Consider the following 27,317-nt stretch of genomic DNA (forward strand, 5'->3'; position numbering starts at 1 on the left):
AGATGTCCATCTTGTAAACTCTCTGGGCACATCATCATGTGAACAAATTTCACCAACAAAAATTTACCACGATCTCGTGGCGGGTAAAGAAATTAGCAGAGACCCCTTCTTCCACCATCCGCCCCCCCCGGACCTCCCCAACACACACATAGGCTGCAGGTTCCCAGCCTCCAGGGCCTGGGCCTTGTTTGGGAACTGAGTGGGCGGGAGGACCGTGGGAGGCTGCCCTGGCATTTACCCTCAGGGCGGCTGCCAACACCCACTCTTGAATCGTGTGTGTGTGTGTGTGTGTGTGTGTGTGTGTGTGTGTGTGTTCCCTTTAGTTACGTACCTTGCAGGCTCTCAAATCCCAGAGACTCTAACTAGAAGCCTACCGGCTACTTGAGAGTGCAGGAATTTCTTCTTGCCATCATCATTTTTCTTCCGTGTCCGTCCAGTCTCACTTTCCTCCACAGTAAGTTGGGCAGGTCGTCTCACCTTCATGTCTACTTTCCCAACAAGACCATAGGCTCCACGGGGCTGGCAGGGGGGCTTCATTCAGCTGGAGCATCCCTTCCCCCAAGTGCCCGAGTAGCTGTCCCGGACTCCTGTTGGTGTCCAGTGGAGGCCGAAAGCCCTCTAAGATCTGCGCCAGTTCCCGGGGTGTGAGTGTGGGCTTCAGAGCCTCACGCTCGGTCTGCCTTCCTGTCTGTCCAGCCTCATGTTGACCCAGATGTGGAACCCAGCCACCTCCTCGGTGTCTGCGGGTGTGCGCTTGCACACATTCAGACCACGCACTCCACGCACAGTGAATATCCACACATCCCGCCAAGGCTCACGCCACACTCCTTACATCATGGGCCTTAGACCTTCTGGCTGCCGCCCACCACCGGCCATCTCCCCCATCTTCACCCTGCACAGTTCCCAGCCTTGTGGTTGGCCCTTCTCCCTCTCCCCTCTGCCTCTCTTTCTGTAGGGGATAAAAAATTCACAACAGTTTATCAGGCAGCGTAGCTTCCTCGTACTGCTACAATTGGGGCTCCTGACCCCACATGTCCAGGTTCCCACCTCATCTTCCCCCACAGCTCATCCATTAGCCTTGTTTTCCTTTTTGTTTTTAAAGATTTTATTTATTCATGATATATACTGAGAGAGAGAATGAGAGGCAGAGACACAGGCAGAGGGAGGAGCAGGCTCCATGCAGGGAGCCTGACATGGGACTCGATCCCTGGTCTCCAGGATCAGGCCCTGGGCTGAAGGCTGCGCTAAACCGCTGCACCACCCAGGCTGCCCCTAGCCTTGTTTTCCTAAACTAACATGGCACTGCCCTCTCGGGGAAGGTTGTTTAAAAAAAAATTGCTTGGCCCATACTGGCAATATGTGTGAACTTGACAGAAAGGCTAGATATACCTCGTAATCACAAGAACACAGGCCTCTTTTGACCCCACTCAGCATTTCGTAGGACTAAGAAACATACTTGGGTTTATGAGTAGATGGTGTCTGGAAAGAAATGCAAGAAGCTGGTGATGGTGGAGACCTCCAGGGAAGGTTGCTGAATAAGCTGGGACAGAGACAAGATAAAGAACTTCCTTATCTTGTATTTCCTATATTTAAACCACACTGACATCATACCTATTTAATGTCAATAAACAAGGTACAGGTATCCCGATGTGCTAGTTACACCAAAGTGATTGTATCCAGTGACCTTAAGCGATATGCGTCATGGGGATAGTTAATATCTACACCTGACAGATTAGGCTTAGAGCCCAGTTCTGGAGAATTTGCCATTTACTGTACACGTCAGTTCTTTCCATGAGAATTTCCTGGTTGGAAAGAGCTGGGCTTCTCAGCACACGGTCCTTACTCTCCAAGCGTTCAGATTCCATCATCTGGATGAGGAGCCCCAAAACTCCTACAGACATATCCCAAGGACACTTCTTGGATTGACAAATATTACAAAATATTCCTCTTAAGAGGAAATAAATTTTCAAGATGCTTTAAATTTTAAAGGTCCACCTGATGGAGGGAAAGAAATTACATCTGTTGGAACAGAGAGGTAATCATTACGAACGATAACTTCAGTGTATTGAAGCAATTAATTAGTTCATAAACTATGCAAATAAGCAGGAAAAAAATCTGATTGGTTACCTTGGAGGGGTGCTAGAGAACCAGCTATCGTTTTGAAAACTGATAGACCAGCGTTTCTGAGAGAAACAGCGTTTCTCCTGCCTTAGCCATATAAATTATACTACATGTTAACCCAAGTGGTTGAAAAAGGAGAGTTTCTCTTTATGGACGGCTTCAGAGTAAATAAATGAAAAAAGAGTAATAGAATTTGAATATCCTCATTTTTAAAACCCGATTTTTCGAGGCAACCATCGTGAGTGACTGCTCCTATCATAAAAAAATAGAGATGTCCTTTGTATTTCCTATAAATTTGTTATGAGATGTAGGAATTTGAATACATTCAGGTTTGATTTTTTCCCCAAGAAGAATATTTATAACTGTGTTGTGTCATTATATGTCTGCTGATGGAAGTAGTTAACTAAGGTATTCTTCGTGAAATAAAAACAAATCTGAATCTAATCAAATGTCTATATCTCAGGCAGCCCGGGTGGCTCAGCGGTTTAGCACTGCCTTCAGCCCAGGGCGTGATCCTGGAGACCCAGGATCGAGTCCCGCGTCGGGCTCCCTGCATGGAGCCTGCTTCTCCCTCTGCCTGTGTCTCTGCCTCTCTCTCTCTGTGTCTCTCATGAATAAATAAATAAAATCTTTTAAAAAAATGTCTATATCTCATAACAAATTCATAGGAAAGTTAAAAGAATGAGTTAAATAATACCACGGAGATGCAGTCAGCAAAATTCAGACCTTGAACAACTTAAGAGGACAAACCACCTGGCTTCTTCAACAAATGAGTGCAAAGCAGGGAGAAAAAGAGATGGAAGGGAATCTATAGATTAAAACAGATTTATTTCACAGACAATCAGCCAATTGCAGTGCACAGAACTTATTTAAGTCCTGGTTCAAACAAACTTAAAAAATACCTATGGAACAATTGATTTGAACACTGCGTAGATACCTGATAACATTAAATTATTGTTAATGTTTTTGGGTATTCTAATAATACTATCGTGATAGTCCTAACAAGCCCTTATCTTTTTGAGATATGTATTGAAATATTTATGATTGAAATGAAAATTTAAAAACACTTCACATCTATGCTTATATATACATAAAAATCTGTGAAAGGATATACAGCTGACCCTTGAACAACAGGTGGGGGGGCTGCGGTGCCCACCCCCTGCAGTCAAAAGTCTGTGTATAACTTCTGACTCCCCCAAAACTTAACTCCTTGCCTACTGTTGACTAGAAGCCTTACCCATCACATAAAGGGTCAATTAACATATTTTGTATATGTATTATATACTGTCTTCTTACAATAAAGGAAGCTAGATAAATAAAATATCCTTTTTTTTAAAGATTTTATTTATTTATTCATTAGAATACACAGAGAGGAGAGAGAGAGAGAGAGAGGCAGAGACACAGGCAGGGGGAGAAGCTGGCTCCATGCAGGGAGCCCGACGTGGGTGGGACTGGATCCCAGGTCTCCAGGATCACGCCCCGGGCTGTAGGCGGCGCTAAACCGCTGAGCCACCAGGGCTGCCCTAGATAAAATATTCTTAAGGAAATCATAAGGAAAATACATTTATAGCATGGTGCTGTGTTTACCCAAATAAAATGCATGTGTAAGAGGACCTGCATGGTTCAAGATGTTGTTCGAGGGTCCCCTGTATAAGGGAATTGTGATGCTGTGTTCTGTTGTGAGGGGGACCAGGAGTCAGGATGGGAGAGAAAGGAACTTTTGGACAGATCATTATCTACCGTATGTAGGTAACACTTTTTCAAAGAACCAACCAAAAAGTAACATAGTGGGGGGAAAAAAGTTAAATAGAACTTGAAATGCTGCTTCGGGAATAAGAAGGCATAGACTTCTGTTATAGAACATGTGGATGGATTGGCTCAGACCGAATTTCCCAAAGTAGGCCCCAAGGCATCGGAGACGGGCCCACCTCCCCGCCTCCCAGCCAGTATCTGGAGGAGCAACACACACACACATTTGAGAACTACAGGCCTTGGTAACCTGAGTGCCAGCTTTTCAAATACTCATGATGTTGTGGAACTTTGGAATTCCTAGGGCAAAAATACTCCGAAATTTAAATTCAAAGCAGCACAATGCTGAAAGTCTGAAAAGGCTTTTTTTCCCTAGATTTGCTGACAGTGATTTAATCAGCAGATGTCACTATGAAATACTTGGGAGCATCCCTTCCGTGTTGCCTCATTTTTGGAAAGGCAGAGGGTGCTGCTGGCATTGTAACATAGAAGTATTTATGGTAATTTTGTATTTTGTTTAATGAAAATAATTTTTCTTTTGCTTCCAGTGCTTATTAAAAGGTTATCTTTGATTAAGCATTCTTTGCTTTTGTTTTTGTTTTTCCCCTCCCAGCATCATTGACAAAGAAGTTTCATTAATGGCAGAAATGGATAAAGTTAAAGAAGAAGCCAGTAAGTAGACACATGGTTGTTTGGTTAGGAGCCTCCTAGTCAGAAGCAATCCATAGGCCGACTGGCAGTGATATGGATTCTGAGTGAGGTCCTCAAATTCACACTGAAATCCCAGCAAATGAGCTCTGTAACCTCAGGCAAGTCCCTTAGCCCCCAGAAACCTTGGGAACGAGGATGACCTCGTGTGGCTCCAGGATAGAGTAGTAGCACTGCTGAGCGCACCGCGGAACAGGTACTCAGCAAATAATAGGTGCCAGGGGAGTTAGCGAAAATTTTGGGCATATAAAGGACTACTTACAGTTAATCAGGTTTAAAATGACTTTGAATTTAGAATTAAATTTTAAAACGTTAAGTTTGATGCTTTCACAGCTTACACATCTTGCTGTATTACTTATACAGTCCTTTTCACTTGTTCTTTCTTAGGTTCAACTAAGTTTAACAAATTAAATTCCCCTAAAAAAAAAATCAACCATTTGAAACTTACTTAAATCCTCCTTAACATTTTGAATTATGTTTATAAATTTAATGTATCTGATTTTTTTTTTCCGAGCACTTCAGATGCCTGACAAGGCAAACTCACCAACCTAAGAGCAACATGCTCCAAGCTTTTAAGCAGCTCTTATATAAGATTAATAATTCAAACTTAGAGATGTACTAAGTGAAGTTTTCTTAAAACACTCTGATTCTGTTTACAAACTCAGTCAAATCCACTGACAGCTGCCAACTTTAACACCTCAAAAAAAAAAATCAATTACATGTTTTAAGTTGAAATCACAAATGAGACTATTTAATGTCCCAAACACTCTGTTCAAATAATAAACACACTTGAGACAATCTTGATCATTGCAAAACTTTTCCTAAATTTAACACAAAATATTAGTATACCCCGGGTTGGATTTATTGTATTATATTTATGCTTATTTCTAATTCTAAATTTTTCCAACGGTTGTAAAGCTATTCAACAGATAGTAGGACAGATTTAAACTATCTCAAAGAGGCTGAGGTTCCTGGGATGGACATTTTCCGTGAGACTGGACTAATCGTCAATTCTAACACCGAGCCCCAGTGGAGCTGCTGAGCCCTCTCTTGTTATCAAATGCGGTCTGCTGTTGTTGATGGGAATTCTAAGACATATTTTTCAGCTGAGATATAGTCTTACAATTTTTGTCTCCTGGGCATTTTAAATTCTTCATCCTTAACCAAATTTATCTCTTTAGTTGAATGAATGGCCGTCTGTACCCCAGCCAGGTTTCAGCTAAATTCCTTCATTCACCTTTGACTATAGTGCCTTTCTTTTTACCAGAATGAGGGATCTGACCAGATTCTTCATTCTTTTTATATTTTTCTTGCCTGGCCCTGGCCATAATTCAATAGTCACTTTATGAAAAATAGCTATCAGTATTTTTTGTTACATAATTTTTTAAACATTTTATGTATTTATTCATAAAAGACACACAGAGAGAGAGGAAGAGATACAGGCAGAGGGAGAAGCAGGCTCCCCATAGGGAGCCTGACGTGGGACTCGATCCCAGGACCCCAGGATCACACACTGAGCCAAAGGCAGACACTCAACTGCTGAGCCACCCAGGTGTCCCATGTTACACAATTTTTTTAAATGATTTTAAGCAACATGTTAGAATGTAAAAGACAGCATGTTTTATTAAAGAAAACTAACTGTGATCCATGGTTCAGCTATGGAGTATTTAGGTAGTTACACAATCCGCTTGATTGTGAAATTATTTTATTCTTATGAAATCTGTTGATTCCTTCAGTAAAAGTTGCTTACCACATGATCAGGTAAAGCTTCATCTTTCTTTTCAGTTTCATGTCCTATTGATAAGAATGTTAATAAGCCAACACAGAGACAAAAGTATCTCTAGCACCAAAACACAGTTACTAGCACATCACTCCCTAAGAGGTTAACAGTAGACCTCAGAGGTCACATGCTCATTCTGTCTTCTTGAGACGATTCCAGGTGCCAAGGTCTGTGGGATTTGGGGCATCTCCGGAGAGCATCCCCGTTTTTCAAATTCATCCAATCAATAAACATTTACCGTGTGCTCACTTCTGTATTAGGCACTATCAGAAACTGGGTTAAACAGGAAACAGCAAATTTTAGGACCTGCATACAGGGAGCTTTCAGCTGAGCCAAAATGGTGAGATTGGTTGGAGGGATTTTCCTGACCTCAGTCATCGGTGCCACAGCTCCTGGTTTTAGAACCACCTAGAGCCCCAGAGAAGCCATTCGGCCTGCATTGGAGGCAAGCAGAACTGAGGTCGAATCCAGTTCCACCCGTCTACTGGCTGCATGATCTTGAGCCACTTTGTTAACTTACAATGGCTTCGTTAAAGTCCAAGGTTACTTCAGAAAAGGGGGCATAAGAAGAGTATCTATCTCAAAAAATTATTGCAAAGATAAAATGAGAAAATACATGCCAGGCACTTAGCACAGTGCCCGACACAGTGTGTGTACAAAAAGGGAAAAACACTTACCGGTGAGGGGGTCAGTCCAGCCTCCTCATATGACAGCCAGAAAATGACAGCCACAAGGGTTAGCATCTTTCAGTGACCCAGGCGTGTGTCTCCACAGGTAGAAGAAGTCACTGAGTTGCCCTCCACTAAGAATTGAACTATCTTTACAACCATCTTGAGCTTGCTCATCTGTGTCCTCCAGAGTCCCTTCCACATTTTCTATGTGCTGCGCATACTACAAACCTTATGTCCTCAATTATAACAGAAGCCCGTCTGTCTGTCATGGCACCTAACATAGTGCTGAGGAGACTGGAGGCACCTCATAATATTTGTTAAAGGAATGATTATGATTAATTCAGTGTCTGTAGGCTGTGGGATCCAAAACTCAATAATTGCTAAAAAAAAAAGGGGGGGGGTATGATCTAGATGAACATATCTCACTTTATTAATAATATTTGAGGTTAGCATGTGATAGCATATGATACTAAACGTGTCGCATATTTCATTTAGTTCCACAATAGCCCTACCCTACAAGGTATATATGATTATTATGTTTACAGATGAAGAAACAAAGCATGTGCTATGGTCTCAGACTTTGAGGGGACTGAAGGCCAAAATAGGTGTGTTCTTGAAGCATCAAACTTATTGGAGATCTGGGAAGAAAACATATTAACAGAAACACAGATATATTGTGAGGTAAAATGCAGAATTCACAAGAATAAAAAGGATTTCAAAGGATCTTCGTGCTTGAAAGCTGTGTGTCCCAGCTCCTCCACCCCCCAGGATTTCAAGTCCACCCTTGCTAAGAAGTATTATTTGAGAAGAAGCCCTAAAATTTTCCATGGCTCATGCAACAAGAGCAAGCTTCCAATGTGTTTCAAAAACTTGAAGGAATTTATAAATCCTATTGAGAAAATGGATTTCAGCATACCAGATACTGTTTCTAAAAGTACCCAAATAATATTAATGAAGTCCTGAGTTCAATGAAAATTAAAGGTTTATGAAACTGTCTCCCTCTACAGATTTCTGACAGGATGGTGCTTTCAAAACATAACTTATTATTCTATTTTAAATTTTAGGATCAATGAATCTTAGGAGCTGATCTGCTTTTGTTTTTTGCTTTTTGTTTCTGTGATTGATGTTTTTTGAGGTGAAAATGTTAGTGTCCCCACAGAATATTAGCTTTAGATCTCCAGTTTTAAGGCTTTTTCATAATGAAAGGCTTTGAAATGTTAATGAGACTATATGTAAAACTCATCCCAACACTTGCTGATGCAAAAGTATTCATTTCCATATACATTTGCATGAGGGTAAACTCAGAATTTATTGGTGATCTTGCACCTGCATTCCTATTTTAGGGTCCATTTATATCTCTTCCTACAAAACCTTTTGTGTGAATGCCCAAGTCCTCAAAAAAGTACAATTATCCCTAATTGTCACCAATCCCCCTAATGATCCATTACAGAAAGTCAGCTTTGTTTAACTGTGTAGCTGTGCAGGGTCTGCTGACCCCTTACTATCTGCTCACCGAGTCTGGGCCTTCAGAATTTCTTTTTTATCTTTGTAAGAGCAAAGTACATTGTTTCATCTTCTTGCTTGAGAATCGTTTTTCTATACTGAGGACTTTAGTCCCATTCCTGTGTTGAATGGTAATGGAATACATATAAATAATCAAGGTATAAGTGCTAAATATGTGTAAGTGGTTCTTCTAGAAAAGGAACTTCTGTTCTTTGCAAATTCCTTTTTTTTTTTTTTGAAAGATTATTTATTTGAGGAGAGCACAGAGGGGAAGGGCAGAGGGAGAGGAAGAGAGAGAGAGAGAGAGAGAGTCTTAAGCAGACTCTGCACTAAACAGGGCTCAATCTCACGACCCCAAGACCATAACCTGAGCTGAAACCAAGAGTTGGATGCTCAACCGACTATGCCACCAAGGCGCTTCACATATTCCTTTTAAATAATGGGTTGATGCATTCATCCAATCCTTCACTCACAAATGTACATTTTGGGCACGCACTTTGTGCCAGGCCCTAGGCATGGTGGACAAAAAGAACTGTAAGTGTAGCCTCTGCCATGATTGGAGATGACTCTACAGGGGACAGGCTGGGAATTAATGAGCCAAGCAGGGCAGGGAGTGACCATGGCACGCTGGGTGCCATGCTCTATCTATCAAGGGCAGCAGCTCAAGGGTAGCCAGTTTTGCCACGTGGGAATGTTGGCCAACCATGGCCAGAAGTTGGAATATTTGAAAGAAGCCAGGAACCCAGCTTCCAAATGGAATCTCCTAATTTTCAAATGTGGACAATTAATTTATAAAAGTAATATGTGGACCAAACAAAACTCTATGGCCAAATATGATATTATGCCACCTTTTTGTGACTTCTGGTCTGACTGGGTAACTGGGACATCATTCAGTAATATAGTGTCTGTGTTCAGGTGGAAATTCTTTTCACAGCCACCATGGGGACAAGTTTTTACTAACTCCTCTGCATTCTGAAAGACTCCAGGCACAAATCAGCCTCTGCTCAGCTGCATGGGATTGTAAATGGGAGGCAGGAGGAGTCTTGGTAAATAACCAAAGCATGATTAGAGTAGTTTGGCAAAGAATTAGGCTTTATGAGTTATAGATTACTTATTTTATCGACATCTCAACATTGGTATCAGCATAGAAAAATAATGTTTCTCAGTCTGTCTGCAGAATGGTTTATAGTTTACAGGAAATCTTAACTCTTGATTGCTTTTGAATGTTTTTTGTACGGGGGAAGGGTTTGAAGTGGCTGTTTTTGACATTTATAAGTTAAGAACCTTTACAATCAGAAATCATTGTTTGGCTCTGCATGTGTGCTATGAATCTAGTCTAATAAAGCAGTTGACCTTTGTTCAGCCAAGAAAGGAATGTGAATCCAACATGCATATCATCTTGGTTGAATGGACTTCTTTTTTCTCATAACTCAAAATGCTGTTCAAAAGAAATGAAGGCAATTCATCTATGACTAAAAATTAGAGAACAACAAGTTATCTTTCGGAAGATGAAATTTCGTATCTAAATCTCACCCTACATGTTTGTAGGCATTGCTTTTGAGCTTTATGATCTTTTGGAAAACACACACACACACACACACACACACACACAAACTCACCTGTGGACTACTACATTTGCTTGAACCTTTAGGTCATCTGACAGATGTGAGAAATGGGGCACCAGAAGAGTCCCTGGTGTCTTCTCTGCATGTGCAGATGCTAAAGAGTATACACAAATCCAGTCCAAGCAGGCTTTGACCCACCCTTCCATTTTTCCATGGGGGACACTTAAAGACAAAGACAAGACATTCTGGTCTGGAACTTCTCTCTGGTTGCAAAAATGGAAACAGATCTGCAGAGTATCAAAAGCAGAGGCATTTTTTAGCTCACAAAAAGCTAGTAGAGTAAAACTTCTATGTCAAATTCCAATAATACAGCTAGTTGCTCTAAATGAGTAAGTGTGAAAGTTTAGAAGGTTTAACGCTGTTAGAATTTAATAGTTCAGCACGTACAGAAGAATGGTTTTTGCTCAGTGGACTCGCTATCTTTGCAATATCATTCAGACGGGATTTTACCAAGTATCTTTTTTTGGTGGTAGCTGTTCTGAGTAATGCACAAGTTGAAAAGTCCAAATTCAGTAAGTGAGATCAGATGCCCGTGAGGAAAACGAAGATGACTACGGGTGTACAGTGAATCAGAAGGGACCATGTTTGGTTTGGGGATTGGTGGATAAGGACATATGGAAATGAGTGATTGGTCATAAGCACCAAGGGCAAACCCACCTCAGTAACCAGCTCAGACAAACATAGTCATGGTCCAACAGAGCCATCAGTGTGTGGAGGGAGAACTGATTCCAAGAAATTAGGTCATTTAATATGTTTAGATCTCTGGCCCTAACGTATTATTCTTTCTTCTTTGGCAGTGGAAATCCTGACTGCTCGTCAAAAGAAAGCAGAAGAACTAAAGAGACTGACCGATCTAGCCAGTCAGATGGCAGAGATGCAGCTGGCTGAGCTCAGGGCAGAAATTAAGGTCAGTTCTAAAATATCAGAGCCTGAACCCTGAGTGTGAGATCTGATCCCCCATTATGTTTGCTTCGCGTCCACAGAGTGCTGCTCTCTGAGGATCTAACGTCGTACACCCAGCTCTCTTTCACAGTGTTCAACTAGGGAATACAGAAGGGCGAAGAAGCAACTAATCACTGTATTTAAGTATACTATGGTTTCCAGGGATATATTATTACAGAGGAGAAGCACAAGCTATTTTCTTAGTCAGTGGAGACTGACCCAAATAAAACATATTCAACCATGAATTAAGCTGGAATGGAGGATATTATTTTCTCCATATGTAACTTAGGTGTATGTGTATAAACACTCACACCTGTGAACGCACGGTAAGTGTGAAGCCAGTATAACTAAGGACTCTAAAGCTTACACAATATACAGCGACTTCTTTCCTGTATCCCTTTCTAGCTTACTTCCCCTTTTATTAAGAATACCACACCCAGATATGTATTTATTGGATCTCTACAGTTGCAAGCGATAGAAGCTGACCCTGGCTAACCTGGAGAACAAGTGGAATTTGAAAGAATATGAGTGTAGCTCACCAAAGTGTGATCTGAAAACTGCAGGCTACACTAAGGCAGAAACCCAGGCAGCCACCTGGGTAACATAGACAGCTGTAATTACCAGACTCTCTTCAGGGCACCCTTAGAGTGGGTGACCTTCAGATGTCGTCATCCTTTTTGCTACCCCACCCGATTCACATCCCAAAGAAAGAGATTCTGATTGGCCTTCACTTGGATTGCATACAGACCCACCAACACTGCTGCACTGGGATACAGTTACCAGAAAAAGAAATGGTTACCAGAAAGGCAAACACAAGTATCTACAACAAAACACACGGAAGTTAGTTTACACATTTTACCATATCTTCTTCTTTTTTCCCCAGTACACTAAACATACCCACATATATAGGCCCTCAGCTCTGACCAGCTTCTAGGGTCTAGAGAGCTTTGAAGACACAGTTGCTACTAGCTTTCTAAGTAGGACTCTCTCCTCATCCAGGCATAAAAGTGGTTGGGTGGGTAGAAAATAGCAAGTGATTTTTTTTTCCCTCTGCCCTGGTTAGGAGTGAAAGGGAGCTCCTTGGGGATAAGAACCTCCTCTTAGGGTCCTGAGAAGTCCTAATGGTCCTTCCCTTCTCATCTGGTCCTTTTGCTGCCAACCAGTCAACTGCAGTGTCCTCCTACCCAGTCTTTCTGCCTCCACTGTCTCCGTCCAGCCTAAGACCAGAGTAATACCCCAGAGCAGATCTGGGTCCCCTAGTATGGCCTACCTCTCAGAATAAAATTCACAACTAGACTCCAATATATATAAATATATATATATAACTCCCGTGCTCATCTGGCTAGAACATCAAGTGAGGACTATGGAGTCACCAGCTTCTGGGTCTGTTGACATCTGTTTATTTTCCAAGTTTCATTTCTGCCTACCCAAATCCCACTCATCATAAAATGGTTAGCGGCCCAGGCTTTGGAGTGAAACAGTTCAGCTCCTGTGACCTTGGGTAACTTAACTTTTCTCTCAGATTCCTAGAACCTCGATTCAGCCTCTCTAAAAGAACAGTACTGACTTTGTAATAATGTGATCGGATGAAAATGAGATTATCAAAAAAAAAAAAAGAAAAGAAAATGAGATTATCTGTTAAGAATTTGGCCCACGTCTAATAAGTGACCAGTATATTTTTTTGTAATGTTCCAGCACAAACGCTCCCTGTGACATAACACTTCCTCAGTTCCCCTTGGTAGGAGATACTTCTTCCACTTTTACATTCGTGAAGCACCTACCACATTCTACCTTTAATCGTGTTCGGTGGTATCTGGTTCCCTTGCCGTGTGGTAAACTCCCTGGTAAGTTCAAGAGGGACTGAGCCATAGTTATTTCTGTATTCCTCACTCTGTCATCTACACACAGATCTTAATTTTAAACAAATTGAAAACTAATCTCTTTCCCACTTCCTTTAACAGCACTTGAAATTCTAACACTCAAGATAATGTCTTCTAGTTACTAAGGGCTTTGTGGACCTCCTGGGTCCCTCTTACAATAGGGAAGGGTAACAAGCAAGCCATGGGCCAAATGAGGAAGACTGCCAGAAAGCAACCCCAAATTTGTAACAGAACATGCTAGAAGGAGGGCACGGGGCACTAAAGCTTAAATACATGAGTCCAGACACACATGTTGCCCCATCACAGTTCTCTCCAGGTCTAGGCAGGAGCAAGGCAAGACCCTCACATATTCCCAGAAGAAGGTGCTCGTGCTCCAGTCCTGATTGAACAGAGCCACGCGGTCCAGAACTGGCACGACCGGCCTCCCGCTTAGCAGTGGTAGCAGAGAAGAGCAGAGTGAATGAACCCGCGGTGTGCCTCAGACACTTCTGTAACTGTGGGGCTCCTGTTCTACTTCTCTTTCCTCCAGCACTTTGTCAGCGAGCGTAAATACGATGAAGAGCTCGGGAAAGCCGCCCGATTCTCCTGTGACATTGAACAGCTAAAGGCCCAAATCATGCTCTGCGGAGAAAGTGAGTTTTGCATACTTGCTAAATAATTCTGTGTGAGTAAGCTTGGTGCTATTTGGAGTCGATATGGGAAATGTCAGGTGCGCGGTCCCCCAGCGGGGTTAAAGCGAGGTCTAAAGAGATTTAATGATCTAAGGTCACGACACAAGTCACTAGAAATGTCAAGATTTGAACTTAGAGTCTTCAAATGCCACTGCCCATCAGTAAATCCCCAGGATTTATTAAGCAGAACAGGTCAACTCTTCTATATCTTTTGCAAACTTTTCTTAAGCACTGCCAGAGAAACTGCCTCTCTAATTTCCAACAGCCTGGTTCCACGGAGACCTGTTACACTGAGAGCCAGTCTCCCTAACAAGTCTGGGGACAATCGGCTCTTCTGTAAAGGGCCCAGCTGTTGTATGTGTGCTGCTCAGCGGTGCCCTGAGCCTCTCCCCTGGTTGGTTCTCTGCGCTTGCCGAGTGAAGTCTGCAGATAATGAAAGACTTCACTTCAACCATTAGCTTTAGTCTTGTTCCCTATTAAGCCTTAATTAGAGCAGTTAATGTGCAACAAAATTGGCTGATCTTTTTTTTCTCCTACTCCAGCCTACCCACCAGGGGAGGTGGGAATGAGCAGTGGAATGGCATCAAGGAGGGGCACAAGGAGGGAAAGGAGGACTGGTGAGGGACATGGAACAGCCACAACCCCAGAGTCAGCTGAAAATTTGAGATTGGGCTGCACTTTTTTTTTTTTACAAAGTCGAAAGTTCTTTTCTTTACGGAGTATAAAAGAATAGAAGCTTGATCTAAAAATTAGAGGACTGTATTAAATAGAACATGACATTACTTTTATGTATTTTTTGTACTTTTTATGCGTGTTTCATTTGTGTGAGTTATATATTACATTTATCGTTTAATTTCTTATACTCTACTATGTAATATATGGTAACAGGATTTGCTTTTATCATTTCACAACATATGGTTGTGATTTTTCCATGTCAATGTATTTAATTCATAATTTATATAAACCTAATTGATGCGACCAGTCCCCTGATTGTGGATACTTAGGTTGCTCCCAACTTTTCACCATTAAAATAACACTGCTGTGAACATCCTCATTCACATACTTTTGGCAGTTATCTGATTTTCTGACTGCATTTCTTTTTTCTTTTTTAAAGATTTTATGTTTGAGTAATCTCTACACACAACATGGGGCTTGAGCTCACAACCCTGAGATCAAGAGTCTCATGCTCCACCAACTGAGCCAGCCAGGAGCCCCCGACTGCATTTCTTTGCAATTATTTTCCTTTTTTTTTTATTTTTCTGTGTGTTCCCTCCCTTATGTGAAAATCTACCCCATTTATCATTCTCTACTCCCAGCTTTTGCCTCATCTCTAAAAAAGCAGTTTGGTTCATAGTTGGAAATACAACTGTCCATGCAAGTTTCCACTTGTACCTGGTGGTGAGCAAGACCCTGATGCCAAGTGACCTTCACCCTCTGAGGAGGGGTGGCCCATGCAGCTTCACCTGCTTTCCTCCAGAGTACTTCCAGTGCCATCTAGTGGGAGGAACCATCCCTTACCAAATAACAAGTGCCCACGTGCAAGACGGCCTCCCCTGCTGGAGACAGGAGTCCTCAAAAGGCCCTTCCAGCTCGGCTTTGTAGAGAGCACATTGAAGATCCCCGCTAATGAGCCAGAAATTGTCATCTCCAAGTCGTAGGACATAATGACCCCCATGAAACTGAGCATAGTGAGCACAAGAGCCACTGAAATCCCCTAGTCATGTTTGGACACCCCCCAGTGTGCCGTCACACCTTACCTATAAATGAGGGGACTTGAGATGCATCCCTGTCCTTTCCATTTCTAATGTTCTTTGATCCCTAGTAGTAACTGCTAATCCTCTGGAAGAACCCTAGGATTAAGTCTGATCCAACACAGGTAGCAGAGAAAATTGCTTTTAAAAATTGGTGACAATTTTAAGATTCAGAGGTCTTACTGTCCAGCATGGCAGTCAAATTCTGGTGAAGGGTGAGTGGGAGGTCAGAACTTTATCCTTGAGTGATTCCCTGCAGCCCAGATTCAGCATAATCACATAGAAATCATCTCCTCCAAAACCACCTCTTTCAAAACCAGCAGGGATGGTGATGATAAGCATTGAACAGACCTGCCTGAGCTCGCTGGGAATCTGTAGTTTAGTCACATCGACTTCAGCATTGGAATCGGTGCTGATCTGTAGCGGAGCTGTCGAAAATGGGATTGAGAAAAGGCCAGATAATGTGGCTCTCATGGAATATGAACGATGCTTTGGGGCATGTCTGGGGTTGGCAGGCCTGGCCCTGCTGTCACAGAATATGCATGACCCAGGGTGACAAAATTCCTGACACCCAACAGAACATCATGGCTCTCATGAGCCAAGTGTCCGTCTGCCTCCCGATCTCCCTGTGTCTCTATAGCACCCACTGGCCTAGCGATCGGACAAGGACGGCACGCACGGGTTAGGTAACGGGGAATCCAAGAGGCACAGTACGCTTGGGGACCAGCATGAGAGGGCACTTCAAGATGTCATTGTCTGTCTTCCTTTTGTGGTTCTTAACCTAAGAATAGTATCATAGTCGCTCATATACGTTTTATTTCCTACAAATGTTTCCCAACCTGGATGATGATGCTGTAATCACAGTTCAGTGATTGTCACAGAACTTTGCTGGTCTCCCAAACGTGCAAGAGCCCTTTCAAATGACATCTTTATAAAAAAACAAAACAACAACAACTTAACATTTTTATGAAGCTCCTGCCAGTGTCTCCCATCTGCTAACAAGTTCCTGAGGCAGGAGAGTCCATGGCACAGCCCCTAACCGCGCACGCTTTCTTGTTGCAGTTACACACCCAAAGAACAACTATTCCTCAAGAACTCCCTGCAGCTCCCTGCTGCCCCTGCTGAACGCCCACGCAGCAACCTCTGGAAAACAGAGTAACTTTACCCGAAAATCATCCAATCACAACAAACCCTCTGAGGGTAAAGGAGCAAACCCAAAAATGGCGAGCAACCTTCCCAGTACTGCCGACAGCTCTCACCAGGCCATGCCAGCTAATAAGCAGGTAAGCCCCTGTGGGGAGGCCACCTTGCACTGCCTCCCGGGGTCCTGCAGCCCCTGGTGCAAGGTGCCAGGAAGAAACTACCTGCCTGACTTCAGAGGCCTCCATCTGCTGGCTGGTCCATCCGTCCACGTTTCACAGAGGGACAAAGTAGCCTTCATACGCTTTCGCATTAGCAGTGACCACCTCAATGAGCCACCTCTTCTGGTGCCCTTGAGGCCACCACCTCGAGCCCTGGTAACTGGCTCATGTGCAGAAGGGACTCAGACGTGGGAACAAGGTTCCATACCTGGCCACCGACACTACTGGTGAAAGGCCATCTGGCATTTGTTTTTAAAAATCCTTAAATTCCCATGTATGTGTAGTTTATCAGTAAGAGGCCACAGTCAGTTCAAATTTCTCTCTCTTCTTTTGGGCTTTCGGTAAAGAAAATCTATTTCAAAATGACATTATTAATCTTATCTGCTGTAGCACCTAAAAATATAAGTGTCCAAAGGTCAGTCTTCCTTCTTCTGTTCCTCCACTATATGCTTGAGAAATGATTTCCCCCTTATCATTAGAGAATGAACAAGAAACAGAATTTGATGATACAGACATTGGGTGTGCTATAAAGACACCTTTCATGGTCTCTAAGAAAGAGAGCTCAAAAAAAGAGGCTTTTTAAAGGCATTCCAAAATCCTGGTTTCCTAACAAGTGCCTTGTTGGATTCTGTGGTCTGCATTTTTTAGAATTCTCGTTAATGACACTGACAAGCATTTCTCTGGCCCTAGATGTCTTCCTCACCTTTAAAACAGCACTTTGACCAGGAGCATTTCTTATATTCATGGATTAAAGATCATAATCAAATCTGTCTTGTCATCTAAATACATCTTCACGCTTTCGTTCTTTGGTCATTAATAAACCCCAGATGAAAAGTAAGTCTAAAATTTAGTTTGGGTTTCCCTTTCACTTCTTTAAAAACAAAAGAAGCCAAATTGAACGCTATCTACATAGATACTTTTTCAGCTCACTGTTACCATTTCCAGTAAAGCAATTCAGGCAATGGCTCATTTAAACGGAAATACACTTAGAAGCCAGAACCCTGCAGACGCAGGCAAGAAGGGCCTTTGCACGAGGCCCTGCACTTTGGGGTAAACCCTCCTGGCCCTCTCCCGGCCACGGTCCTCCCTATGGAGCAAGACCGAGTAGACGTCATAACTCTGAATCTCTATGCTCCCTTCTGAGATCCTGGAATTCTATTTCCAAGTGGTCTCAAGCCTGCTCTCAGGGTCTGTTTGGACAGCTGCCTTGCATATATCACCTCGAGAGCTGACCATACTACCTGTATGCACACCCCTAGATTCAAAGGTGATTATTTGTTGGCGGGGGAGGGGAGGACAGAGCTTAAGTGTGCAGGCTGGAGTGTCCACATTCATGTGTGCAAGGCCCACTCACAATGTGGCAAGGAGTCAGAGGTAGGAAGAGACCGTATTCACTCGTGTGGTATAGGGGCCTGCCTTCGTACTCTTGCCCTGGGTCCTGAACGATTGGGAGTGGGTCTGCCCTACACCGATACCATCCAGTCACAAAGAACACAGTTAGAACCTTATATATTTGAGTCATAAAATCACATTTTAATAATAGAAATTTGATTTTTCAATAAAGGCCTATGTCCATGGAATAACACATTTATGAATCTTGTCAGGAGACAATATGCAAAACAGGAATGGTTCTGTCATTTTCTAACTGTAGACCTTGGGCAAGTCGTTTATATTCGTTATCCTCATCTATAAAATGAAGCACATAATAGCAACTAGGCCCAGTGTGATGACACACGAGACCGTGCCTTGCGTGATGCCTGGCACACTGCAAGCACTCAGTAAATGTTGGCTGTTACCTCAAGGAGTTCAGAAATCCTTCCCTGGTACAGGGACAGACAAGCTAACCGTTGCTACCTCTCTGCTCTCCCATTTATGTTCTTGGTTGCTGATTTGTTGAAGGTTGCCAATTTTCCAGAATGATGCTTCAGAACTCATGTTGGCTGAGGATTACAAAAAGTTTAGAAGAAGAACTAATTACCTCTGTGAAAATACACGTTACTTCCACATCCTGCCAAGTTCTACCAGATAGACCTCATCCTTGTATTTACCCAAGATAATATTTCTAAGCTATGATATTTGTTTGGAGATAAAAATAGAAAAACTGCTTTAGAGAAGAAAACTTACAAAATGAATTTTAAGCAGAATTCTACATTTTTCTTATATAGAGAATGAGAATTCATATACATAATCTGTCTAGAAGGTCCAAGAAATTTGCATGGTAGGGAATCATCATTGTCCTGCCTCTGTGTTACATTTCATTCCATTATATTTTAAGCGTACTTTATGGGGTTTATTTGGCTCTTGAATTGTGTCTTATGCTTCTGAACCCTCTCGTCCAACATCAGTAATTTTCTTGGAGCTCTACCTACAAGACAGTCCACTATTCTTTTTAGCTTGAGGATTTTATCAGCTTGACCCCATCTGCACATTGTCCTATTCTTCTAGGGTATAAGTAGCTTAGAGTTTTGGTTTCCCTGATGTCATCTGGAGTTTGCTGGCATCTAATACCTAGCTCTCTTCTTCTTTTGGCAGAATGGGTCTTCTAGCCAAAGACGAAGGTTTAATCCCCAGTACCATAACAACAGGCTAAATGGGTCTGCCAAGCCACAGGGCAGCGGAAATGAAGCTGATGTGATGATGAAGGGCAACAACCGCCATGAACACAGAAGACAGCCGCACAATGGCTTCCGTCCCAAAAACAAAGGCGGCGCCAAAAACCAAGAAGCCCCCTTGGGGATAAAGACCCCCGAGGCCCCAGCCCATTCGGAAAAGCCCCGGCGAAGGCAGCACACTGTAGACAACTCTGAGGCCAGGCCTTTCCGGGGTAACGTCGCTAGGGTTTCACAGTGCAATCTCTGCCCCACAAGAATAGAAGTTTCCACAGATGCTGCGGTCCTCTCAGTCCCAGCTGTGACGTTGGTGGCCTAAGCTAGGAGGAAAACAAAAAAAAGCAGTTTTCACCCAGTTTCGGTTCCCTGCCTGAGGTGCTGACCCAATTCGCTGCCAAAAGAGAGTCAATCAGAATATATAAACCCTATATGGTTGTGTCATCCTCTCTTAATCATTTTTACTAATTCTAATAATCAGCTCTAGCTTGCTTTCATAACTTTCATGGCTTTGCTTGATCTGTTGACGCTTTTTCTCATCAAGACATTGCAGCATTTTAGCCAGGCAATATTTACTCATTTGTTAGGAAAATCAAGATGTGGCTAAAGATCAGAGGCTCAGTAGCAACCTGTGTTGTAGCAGTGATGTCAGTCCATTGATTGTCTTTAGAGAGTTAATGTTGGAAAAAAAAAATTCTTACTGATCAGACAAACATGATCTGCTGAAGACACATGCGCTTTTGTAGAATTTAACATCTGGTGTTTTTCTGAAAAAAAAAATATACATATATTGCTTTATTTGAAACAAATTAAAATATGCTGCATTTGACACCTGGTTTGCTTTTTTTATTGATGCCCACTTTATTATTAAATGTGGGCATTCACGGACTTTCACGGAAATTGAGAGGTTGTGGCACAGAGCTCTCTCCACAATACTTTTTCACTTAGGACAAGTATTTTTTTCAGAAGAAACCAATGCCTCACAATGGCCCCTGCCACTACGTTGCCCACATATAAGTGGGTATGAACCCCAGTCATCTTAGACACCATGTGGTAGTTTGGAAATGTTGGTTGCAAGTAACATAGACCTCAGCTCAGTCTCACCTAAACGATAAAACAGTTTAATGGTTCAGTGCCTGAAAAGTCCAGCAACAAAGTATGCCTTAGGTCCAATTTGATCAGGAATCAAGCTCATTTCTCTTGATTACCTCAGCTCTCCTTCCTCCTTAGGCAGACCTTGTGTTCAGAATGGTGGCAAGTAGCCACCTTGCTTCTTAAGATTCAAGTCTATCCCCTACACTGTCCAGAAGAAAAGAGATGCTCTCCAGGTAGCATCCATGTGGAGCAAGGATCTTTGTTGAAAGTCCCTGCAAAAAAAAACCCTTTGCAAAGGTCTTGAAAATCATTGGCCCAGATTGCTGGCTACCAAACCAAACACCAAAATGGGGGAGGGAGCAGCAAATAAGATGTACTAATTAGTATAGACTGATTGGATCCCAGCTCTGGAGCTGGGGTGTGGCCAGCTCCCCAGGAGCACAGGGGCTGTATAGGAAGGGCTACTGTTGCCTCAGGAAGGGAGAATGGATGCTGGGAGCCCAAGCCCCAAATAACCCCAAGTCCTCTATCTTTGACTGCAGCTCAGTTTGGCCACTGCTTCCATTGAACTTCTTTGGGTGCTACAGTTCTTTTGGCCTTTTTCAAGGGCAAATGCTTATTTTCAGCTCAACATTAACATTTTTTCTGGCAACCCAGGTTCAGTGGTTCTCTTCCACAGAGCAGCCCTGAGCAGCTGAGCCTACATGCCACACAAGCATCCATTTCTTTGGCCAAGCACAGGAGGATGTTTGCTTTTTCTGCGAGAGCTTTCTGAGGTCTCTGGGTGTACCCAGAGATTTAATAGGAATTTTAAATGTTAAGGCACATTCCAGGAAGGAAGGAAGAGTTGTTCGTTCAAATAAGAAAGATAAATGTTCAGGACTGCAATCCCCATTTACTCTATCTGAGGCCCCGAATTGATATTTTACAAGACAGAAGGACTTTGCACAAATTTTGTGTAGCAAGATTTGGCCTGCCCCTGAGAAATGTCAGTGTACATGGGACAGCTTGAAAGAGGAGTCAAATAATTCTTACAACAGAAAAACAACAGATTTTCCAGACCAGGAGTGCACCTTCTTTTGTCAGCACTGGCCCCAACCGCTCTCAGCCTTGACTGACTCACTGGCTCCCATTGCTCTCAGGGTCAAGACAGTTCAGACACATTCCTAAGCACATTGCAAATGCACCCAGGTCACAGAAAAAAAAGAATGTGAAAAAGCGTTCAGACCTAATTACATTTTTTCCTAGATTTTGCCTATCATATGAGCCCCTGAACATGTGAGCTTTTACTAATTTGCATGTTTGAAGTGGTAATTTCAATATTGTAGTGCCACTGTCAGGCCATTTCAATACTATATTACATCTATTCAGGTGGAACCATTGTGATCTTAGCTGGGCAGTAGTCTGCCGTTCTTTTAAAATGCTTTAAATTCCTTTAAAAAAAAATCCACAGGCAGGAGCACTCTCATGTCTCTACTTAATGCACAAAGCCAGAAGAATAGATTGTTCACTCTTAAACATTTCTCTAGTAGAGGTTAAAACATTTTAATACCCATGAAGATTGAATAACTTCAAAACTCACCTACGTTGTACCAAAACTCCATCTGCGAAATTCAAACCTCCCTGTTGGGTTTCCATTACATTCCAAATTTACATTCCATTTGAGAATCTGCATACCCCAGCTCTGTCCTGTTGAGCCTATCCTAGGGGTGCTGAATACAGCAAGGCTCAGAAAGTTAAACACAAATCAAGCAAAATTCACCCTCAATAAAAGATGTACAGGAGTTTGAGGGAAGAAACTACAAACACAACATATCCAATTTAAAGCTCAGTTCATAAGTAGTTCAGTTCTGCTGGCATCAGAGAGATTCTAATTAAATATTCCTGGGGAAGCGACATCAAATGAGGTTAATGGAAAAAGTTGCCAGACCAAAAGCGACCTGCAAATTTTTTGCCAAAGTAAGAGATTTGGAAATTGTGACTCGGAAAGCCTAGATTTGAGCCTCGATCTCAACTGAATCATGAGAAGAGGGAATCTAGGACTTGGTCAGTTCTTTTTCCTGGGTAACTGGGAGGAGGAGGTGGCTGTGGAGAAGGGGAAACAGAGATAGTGACATGAGAGGCTCCTTTGCCAGAGCTTCACCCTCCCTCCCTCCCTTTTTGCACTGTACCCTACCCTGTCTGTTTAGAGTGTCCTCTTGGGTCTAGAGAGGGTAAGATTTTTCCCTTCTCTGGGGACAGGCTAATGGTAGCATCCGGGAACTGTGTAGCGGCACCTTGGTTACTACGCTGGCTTCAGAGGCCAGACCTAAAATTCTGGCACAGTTGGGCTGGGACTCCAGATTTCCTCCAGGCACCAGAAAACTAAACAAAGGAGAAAGAACCAGTTACCTGTTCCCACATTTCCTAAGCAAACTCATCACCACCCTCCAAATCACTCAACTGGCTGATACACTGCTCTAGCATTTTCCCGAAAATAGTGAGCCATCGTAACTGCTCTAATTTGAGGAGAAAAAAAAAATACCTCTGGGATTCTCTTCTTACCTCAAAATTTGAAGCACAATTTTACTACTACTCATTGCAAGCTATTACAAGGATTTTTTTTTAATCCTTTTGCTTTTCAGAACGAGGCTTATAAATCCTAAGGAAGTTCTCTGACTGTTCTTAGTTTCAAAGAACCAAGTCCCCAGTCTTTGGCCGTGGATCAGCCCAAACCAGCGTTCAGTCCCATTACAGTGGCCCCTCAGGCAGAGGCGCTCTGCTCTAGGCCTGGCCCCGCTGAGAAGCGCACAATGTTGCTCTCACCACGCAGTTTCTTATAAATTATTTCTGGTGATTGATGTTTTCAGGAGCCCCCTCCTTTGTGAACTCTGAAGCTCAGAAGAGCTTCTCACAGCTCAGAAGAGCTTTTGGTGCTACCACTACATTCAACTCTCACAGCCCACACACAGTTTTTAGGGAATAAAGAAATCCTAAGCAAATTTCTTTCTTTGCTTGAGAAAACATGTAGATTTCTCACCCAAAAAACGGTATTTCACGTTTTTTGCACGTGAGTGCAACAATGACCAAAGAATTTCTACAGAAAATGGGTGTAAAAGGTACCTCCCATCAAAAACACAAAACTATCCTATTTTTAACTTCAGATGCTCAAGTTTGAATTAGATTTACCTATGCCTAGTCCTCTGTGAGAATACACTTTCTCTAAAACACCATCACTATGTAATAAGCTGGCTAATATTATTACCCCTCTGCCAATGCCTGACACACAGTACAAATGCAATAAATACAAGAGAGCAGATAGGAAAGAGTGGTCAACTCCATTGCCCCCAGAAAATTCTGGAGTCTCAATGGCTTTATGCAAAATAATCCAGTAAGCCAATTCTAGAGAAGATGGGAAGAGAACAGAGCAACTAAAATGCTGACCCTAGTTGCAGACTGCCTGGATTCATTTCTAGGCCCCACCACTTCCTGGCTGTGTAAACTTGGGCGTGTTTCTAAACATCTCATTACCTCAGTTTCACCATGGGCTGATAACCACACCTACCTTGAAGGTTAGTTATAAGGACTGAGTAAATTCATCTTTGCAAACCATCTGGAATAATTCCTGGCACTTTGCATGGATCAGGTTTTGATCAGGAGACTGTAACCACAAAATAATTTAAATGAGGAAGCTTTATAAATTTATATGAGGAAACTTCATATGTGTGTCGTGTGTGTGTGTGTGTGTATGTTTGTGAATGAGAGAAGGAATAATAACTTGGTCCTGGGATCAAGTACCACGTTGGGCTCCCTGCATGGAGCCTGCTTCTCCCTCTGCCTGTGTCTCTGCCTCTCTCTCTGTGTGTCTCTCATGAATACATAAAAAATAATTAAAAAAAAGAATGTCTAAAAAAAAAATACAGGAATAGTAGATACAGGGACAGTTACCATTGGAGTAGAGACAGAATGTCCAAGGAAAAATAAGTTTGGGTGAGCCTCCCACCCCTACTCACCCTGGCTGCCCAGGCAGAGATTCCAATCATCTGGAGGAGGGTGTATCTGTGGCCCATTAAAGGTCAAGAAGCTCACTGAGGTGCTGGCAAGCAAGAAGCCACCCATGGGGCACTGGAGAGCCAGTCAGCTTACCCCAGAGGAGGTGCTGGCCAATCTGCCAGGGGTCTGCCTGCAGGGGTGCCACTGAACTCTGGGAATCTTGCTGGGGTACCAGCAAACCCTTTCAGGAAGGCACCTGCAAGGGTACGGTTGAATTATCTGGGGAGCCAGCAGGGGTACCCACAGGACTAGAAGCTGCACCAAAATTTACTGGGGGTGAGGGTCTTTGGGGTTCCCACACCCCCACGGAGCACCACAGGAGCAAGAACACAGAGATGCACACTGAACCAGCAAAAAGGCCCTTCCTCCTGCAGAGTCCCCCAGGGACGAAGTCAGGGAGCTAAAGAGAAGTGTTTGTAGAGCTCCTGGACCAGGAGCAGGGCAATAGAGTGGATTTGGAACTGCAGGGACCAAGGCAGCCCAGCCCAACAGAACCGAGAGGCGAAGAGCTGATAATTGGCATACTCTTAGAACGCGCTATCGGAGAATTTGATGAATACGTAGCTATGCAGCATACAGAAGACTATGCAGGAACGTGCAGAAGTCCTGCCCAGCTCATCTTTGGAAATGGAACAGCAAGGTCCCACAGGAGGAGGCCTACCGTAGTGCGTGAGGGCTGGTCCTCCAGGAAGAGGATATGCAAGTGAATCCTGTCTTTGCCTCCTACTAGCTGCTGGGCCGCTTACCAAACCCCTCTGTGCCTCAGTTTCTGCTACAATACCAAAACCAAAAATATAAGTGGGAGCTAATAGGATATATTTTTTTAATTGATGGGCCCGAGATACCCTTTCTTTGGTATCATCCTCTCCCTTGGTCCCCACGGCTCCATTCCTGCCTGTGACTGACAACAGGGATGTTTCCTCACATACTCATGGCCTCCAATTAGGGGAAGCAATTATTTTGCTCTGGTTAAGTCACCCACCTAAACCAATTGTTCTCAACTGGGGGTAACCAATTTTGTGCCCACCTCCCACCCATAGGAGACACTTGGAAAAGTCTGGAGACATTTTGATTATAACAACTGGGGTAGGGGTCACTGGCCAGGGATGTTGCTCAACATCCTACGCTGCACAGCAGTTACCCACAATAAAGAATTATCCAAAACGTCAATAGTGCCGCTGTTAAAAAAAAATCCTCATCTGGAGGGAACAAGGGATCTGGAGAGAGGGAAAGGGACAGAGCTGGTGAGCAGGTGCATGTTGCCTTCTTCCTCTAGCTACACCAGGTTCCTGATGGGTTCCTGATGGGATCGGCCTAGCTTACCAGTAAAATCCGGACTGTCTGACCCGCAGCTGACGTCTAAATGTACCGCTTCTGAGGTCCTTGGGCTATTCCTGTCATCTACATAAAAGTTGAGTTTCCACATCTTCCAAACCAAGAAGTTAGGGGATGCGTTCTTGAAAGAGCTGCCATTGAAACACAACGTCCAAATTGTTATTAAAGAAATCTTGGCAGAAGGAAGGAATGTTTGCCTCTTCCCAACTTGAGCAAACACACAACTGTTTCCTTTCAGTAACACAGTTTAAAACACATTTCTCTTCGAAGCTTCGAAGCAGCTCCCCCCCACCCTTCATTCCAGCAGCTGGGCAAAATTTTACTAAAGTAATGAGGGCTTCAGGGTAAAAGAAGGAAATGAAAAGCCTGAGAAGCAACAATAGAATGAGAAGTTGTTAACTACACGAGGGCAAAATACAGTTACCATAAAATTCTGTCTGTCTTAGCCACAGCCTACCTCAGGAACCATCTAGCTAGCAAATATGAGATGTCTCTGGGCTGTCTGGGGCAACACATGTGAACAAAGAAAACTGAGCTTCTCTGTAACAATGTGTGACAATGTGTGAGCCATGTGTACCTCATGAGGCTGACAGGACACTAGGTGAAAATGGCCCTTTTGAGACTGCACTACCAACCAGATTCCATGAATAGGAAATTCTGAAAACAGCTGGAAACCAATTTTTTTTCTTTCTGTTAGCTATTCATGTTTCCTTTTTTGGCTGTATTACATGCTTGAAATCCCGCATACTAACTGCAGCCCCCGACAAAGAATCACTCTTCACCGAGGAATCCACAACTTGTTGACAGTTTTCAAGGGAGTTTCCACATATGGGAAAATGACAAAATGACAGTATTTTCCATCATTAGAAAGTTCCTAGTTAATTTGGGAATACGCACATGTAAATAATTTGAAAATGCTTTCCATTTGCTAGAGTAGAAATTTTTTCCCTTCGTTTTATCAAATTCATACTTTCCACTTAGTATCTAACCAAATATAAATGAAAGTTATCCAAAGGAATTGCAGGTATAAGGCAATCCTTTCGAAGGTAACCCCATATTCATACAAATGTCAGCATTCTCTCCTTTACAGAACAATTTACTACCACAAGTCTTTGTGAACATTCAAACTGCTACTTAGATCAAAATTTTTCTATGAACAGTTTCTCAGGTAAGGTCAAATATACTTGCATGTTATTTCTTTCTTTAAAAAAAAAATGAGGAATAGCTGGATAATTATACTATATTTAACCACAGACTGGGAAGTGAGTCAACAATTTTTTCAGTGTTAGCACTTGAATAGGATTAAGTCTGTGAATGAAAAAGAAATGGCATCAGCAATTCTAGCAGAAGCAATAAAGCAGGAGGAGAGAGACCAGGCCGCTTTTTTCCCCTTCTCAGAAGTCAGGCAGTATTGGCATCCAGCTCTCTGAGATCAGCTCTCTGAGATCTCATGATCCGTGGTTCTGGATTACTTTAAACAACTTGAC

At 42.8% G+C, this 27,317-nt stretch overlaps 1 protein-coding gene across 6 annotated transcripts in view; it reads left to right on the forward strand.

The window, feature by feature from the left end:
* Positions 1 to 20,197, forward strand: part of SPATS2L (spermatogenesis associated serine rich 2 like) — a 159,948-nt gene extending 139,751 nt beyond the window's left edge. For all 6 annotated transcript variants that reach the window (XM_041737253.1, XM_041737255.1, XM_041737254.1 and 3 more), the window contains 5 exons: positions 4,484 to 4,542; positions 10,955 to 11,064; positions 13,509 to 13,611; positions 16,464 to 16,684; positions 19,295 to 20,197. In XM_041737253.1, coding sequence (XP_041593187.1) covers positions 4,484 to 4,542; positions 10,955 to 11,064; positions 13,509 to 13,611; positions 16,464 to 16,684; positions 19,295 to 19,690 — 889 coding nt within the window. In that variant the 3' untranslated portion in view covers positions 19,691 to 20,197. The remainder of the gene's footprint in view (positions 1 to 4,483; positions 4,543 to 10,954; positions 11,065 to 13,508; positions 13,612 to 16,463; positions 16,685 to 19,294) is intronic.
* The last annotated feature ends 7,120 nt before the right edge of the window (positions 20,198 to 27,317 follow it).

The sequence above is a fragment of the Vulpes lagopus genome, chromosome 22, assembly GCF_018345385.1.
Source record: "Vulpes lagopus strain Blue_001 chromosome 22, ASM1834538v1, whole genome shotgun sequence".
Taxonomy (NCBI): domain Eukaryota; kingdom Metazoa; phylum Chordata; class Mammalia; order Carnivora; family Canidae; genus Vulpes; species Vulpes lagopus.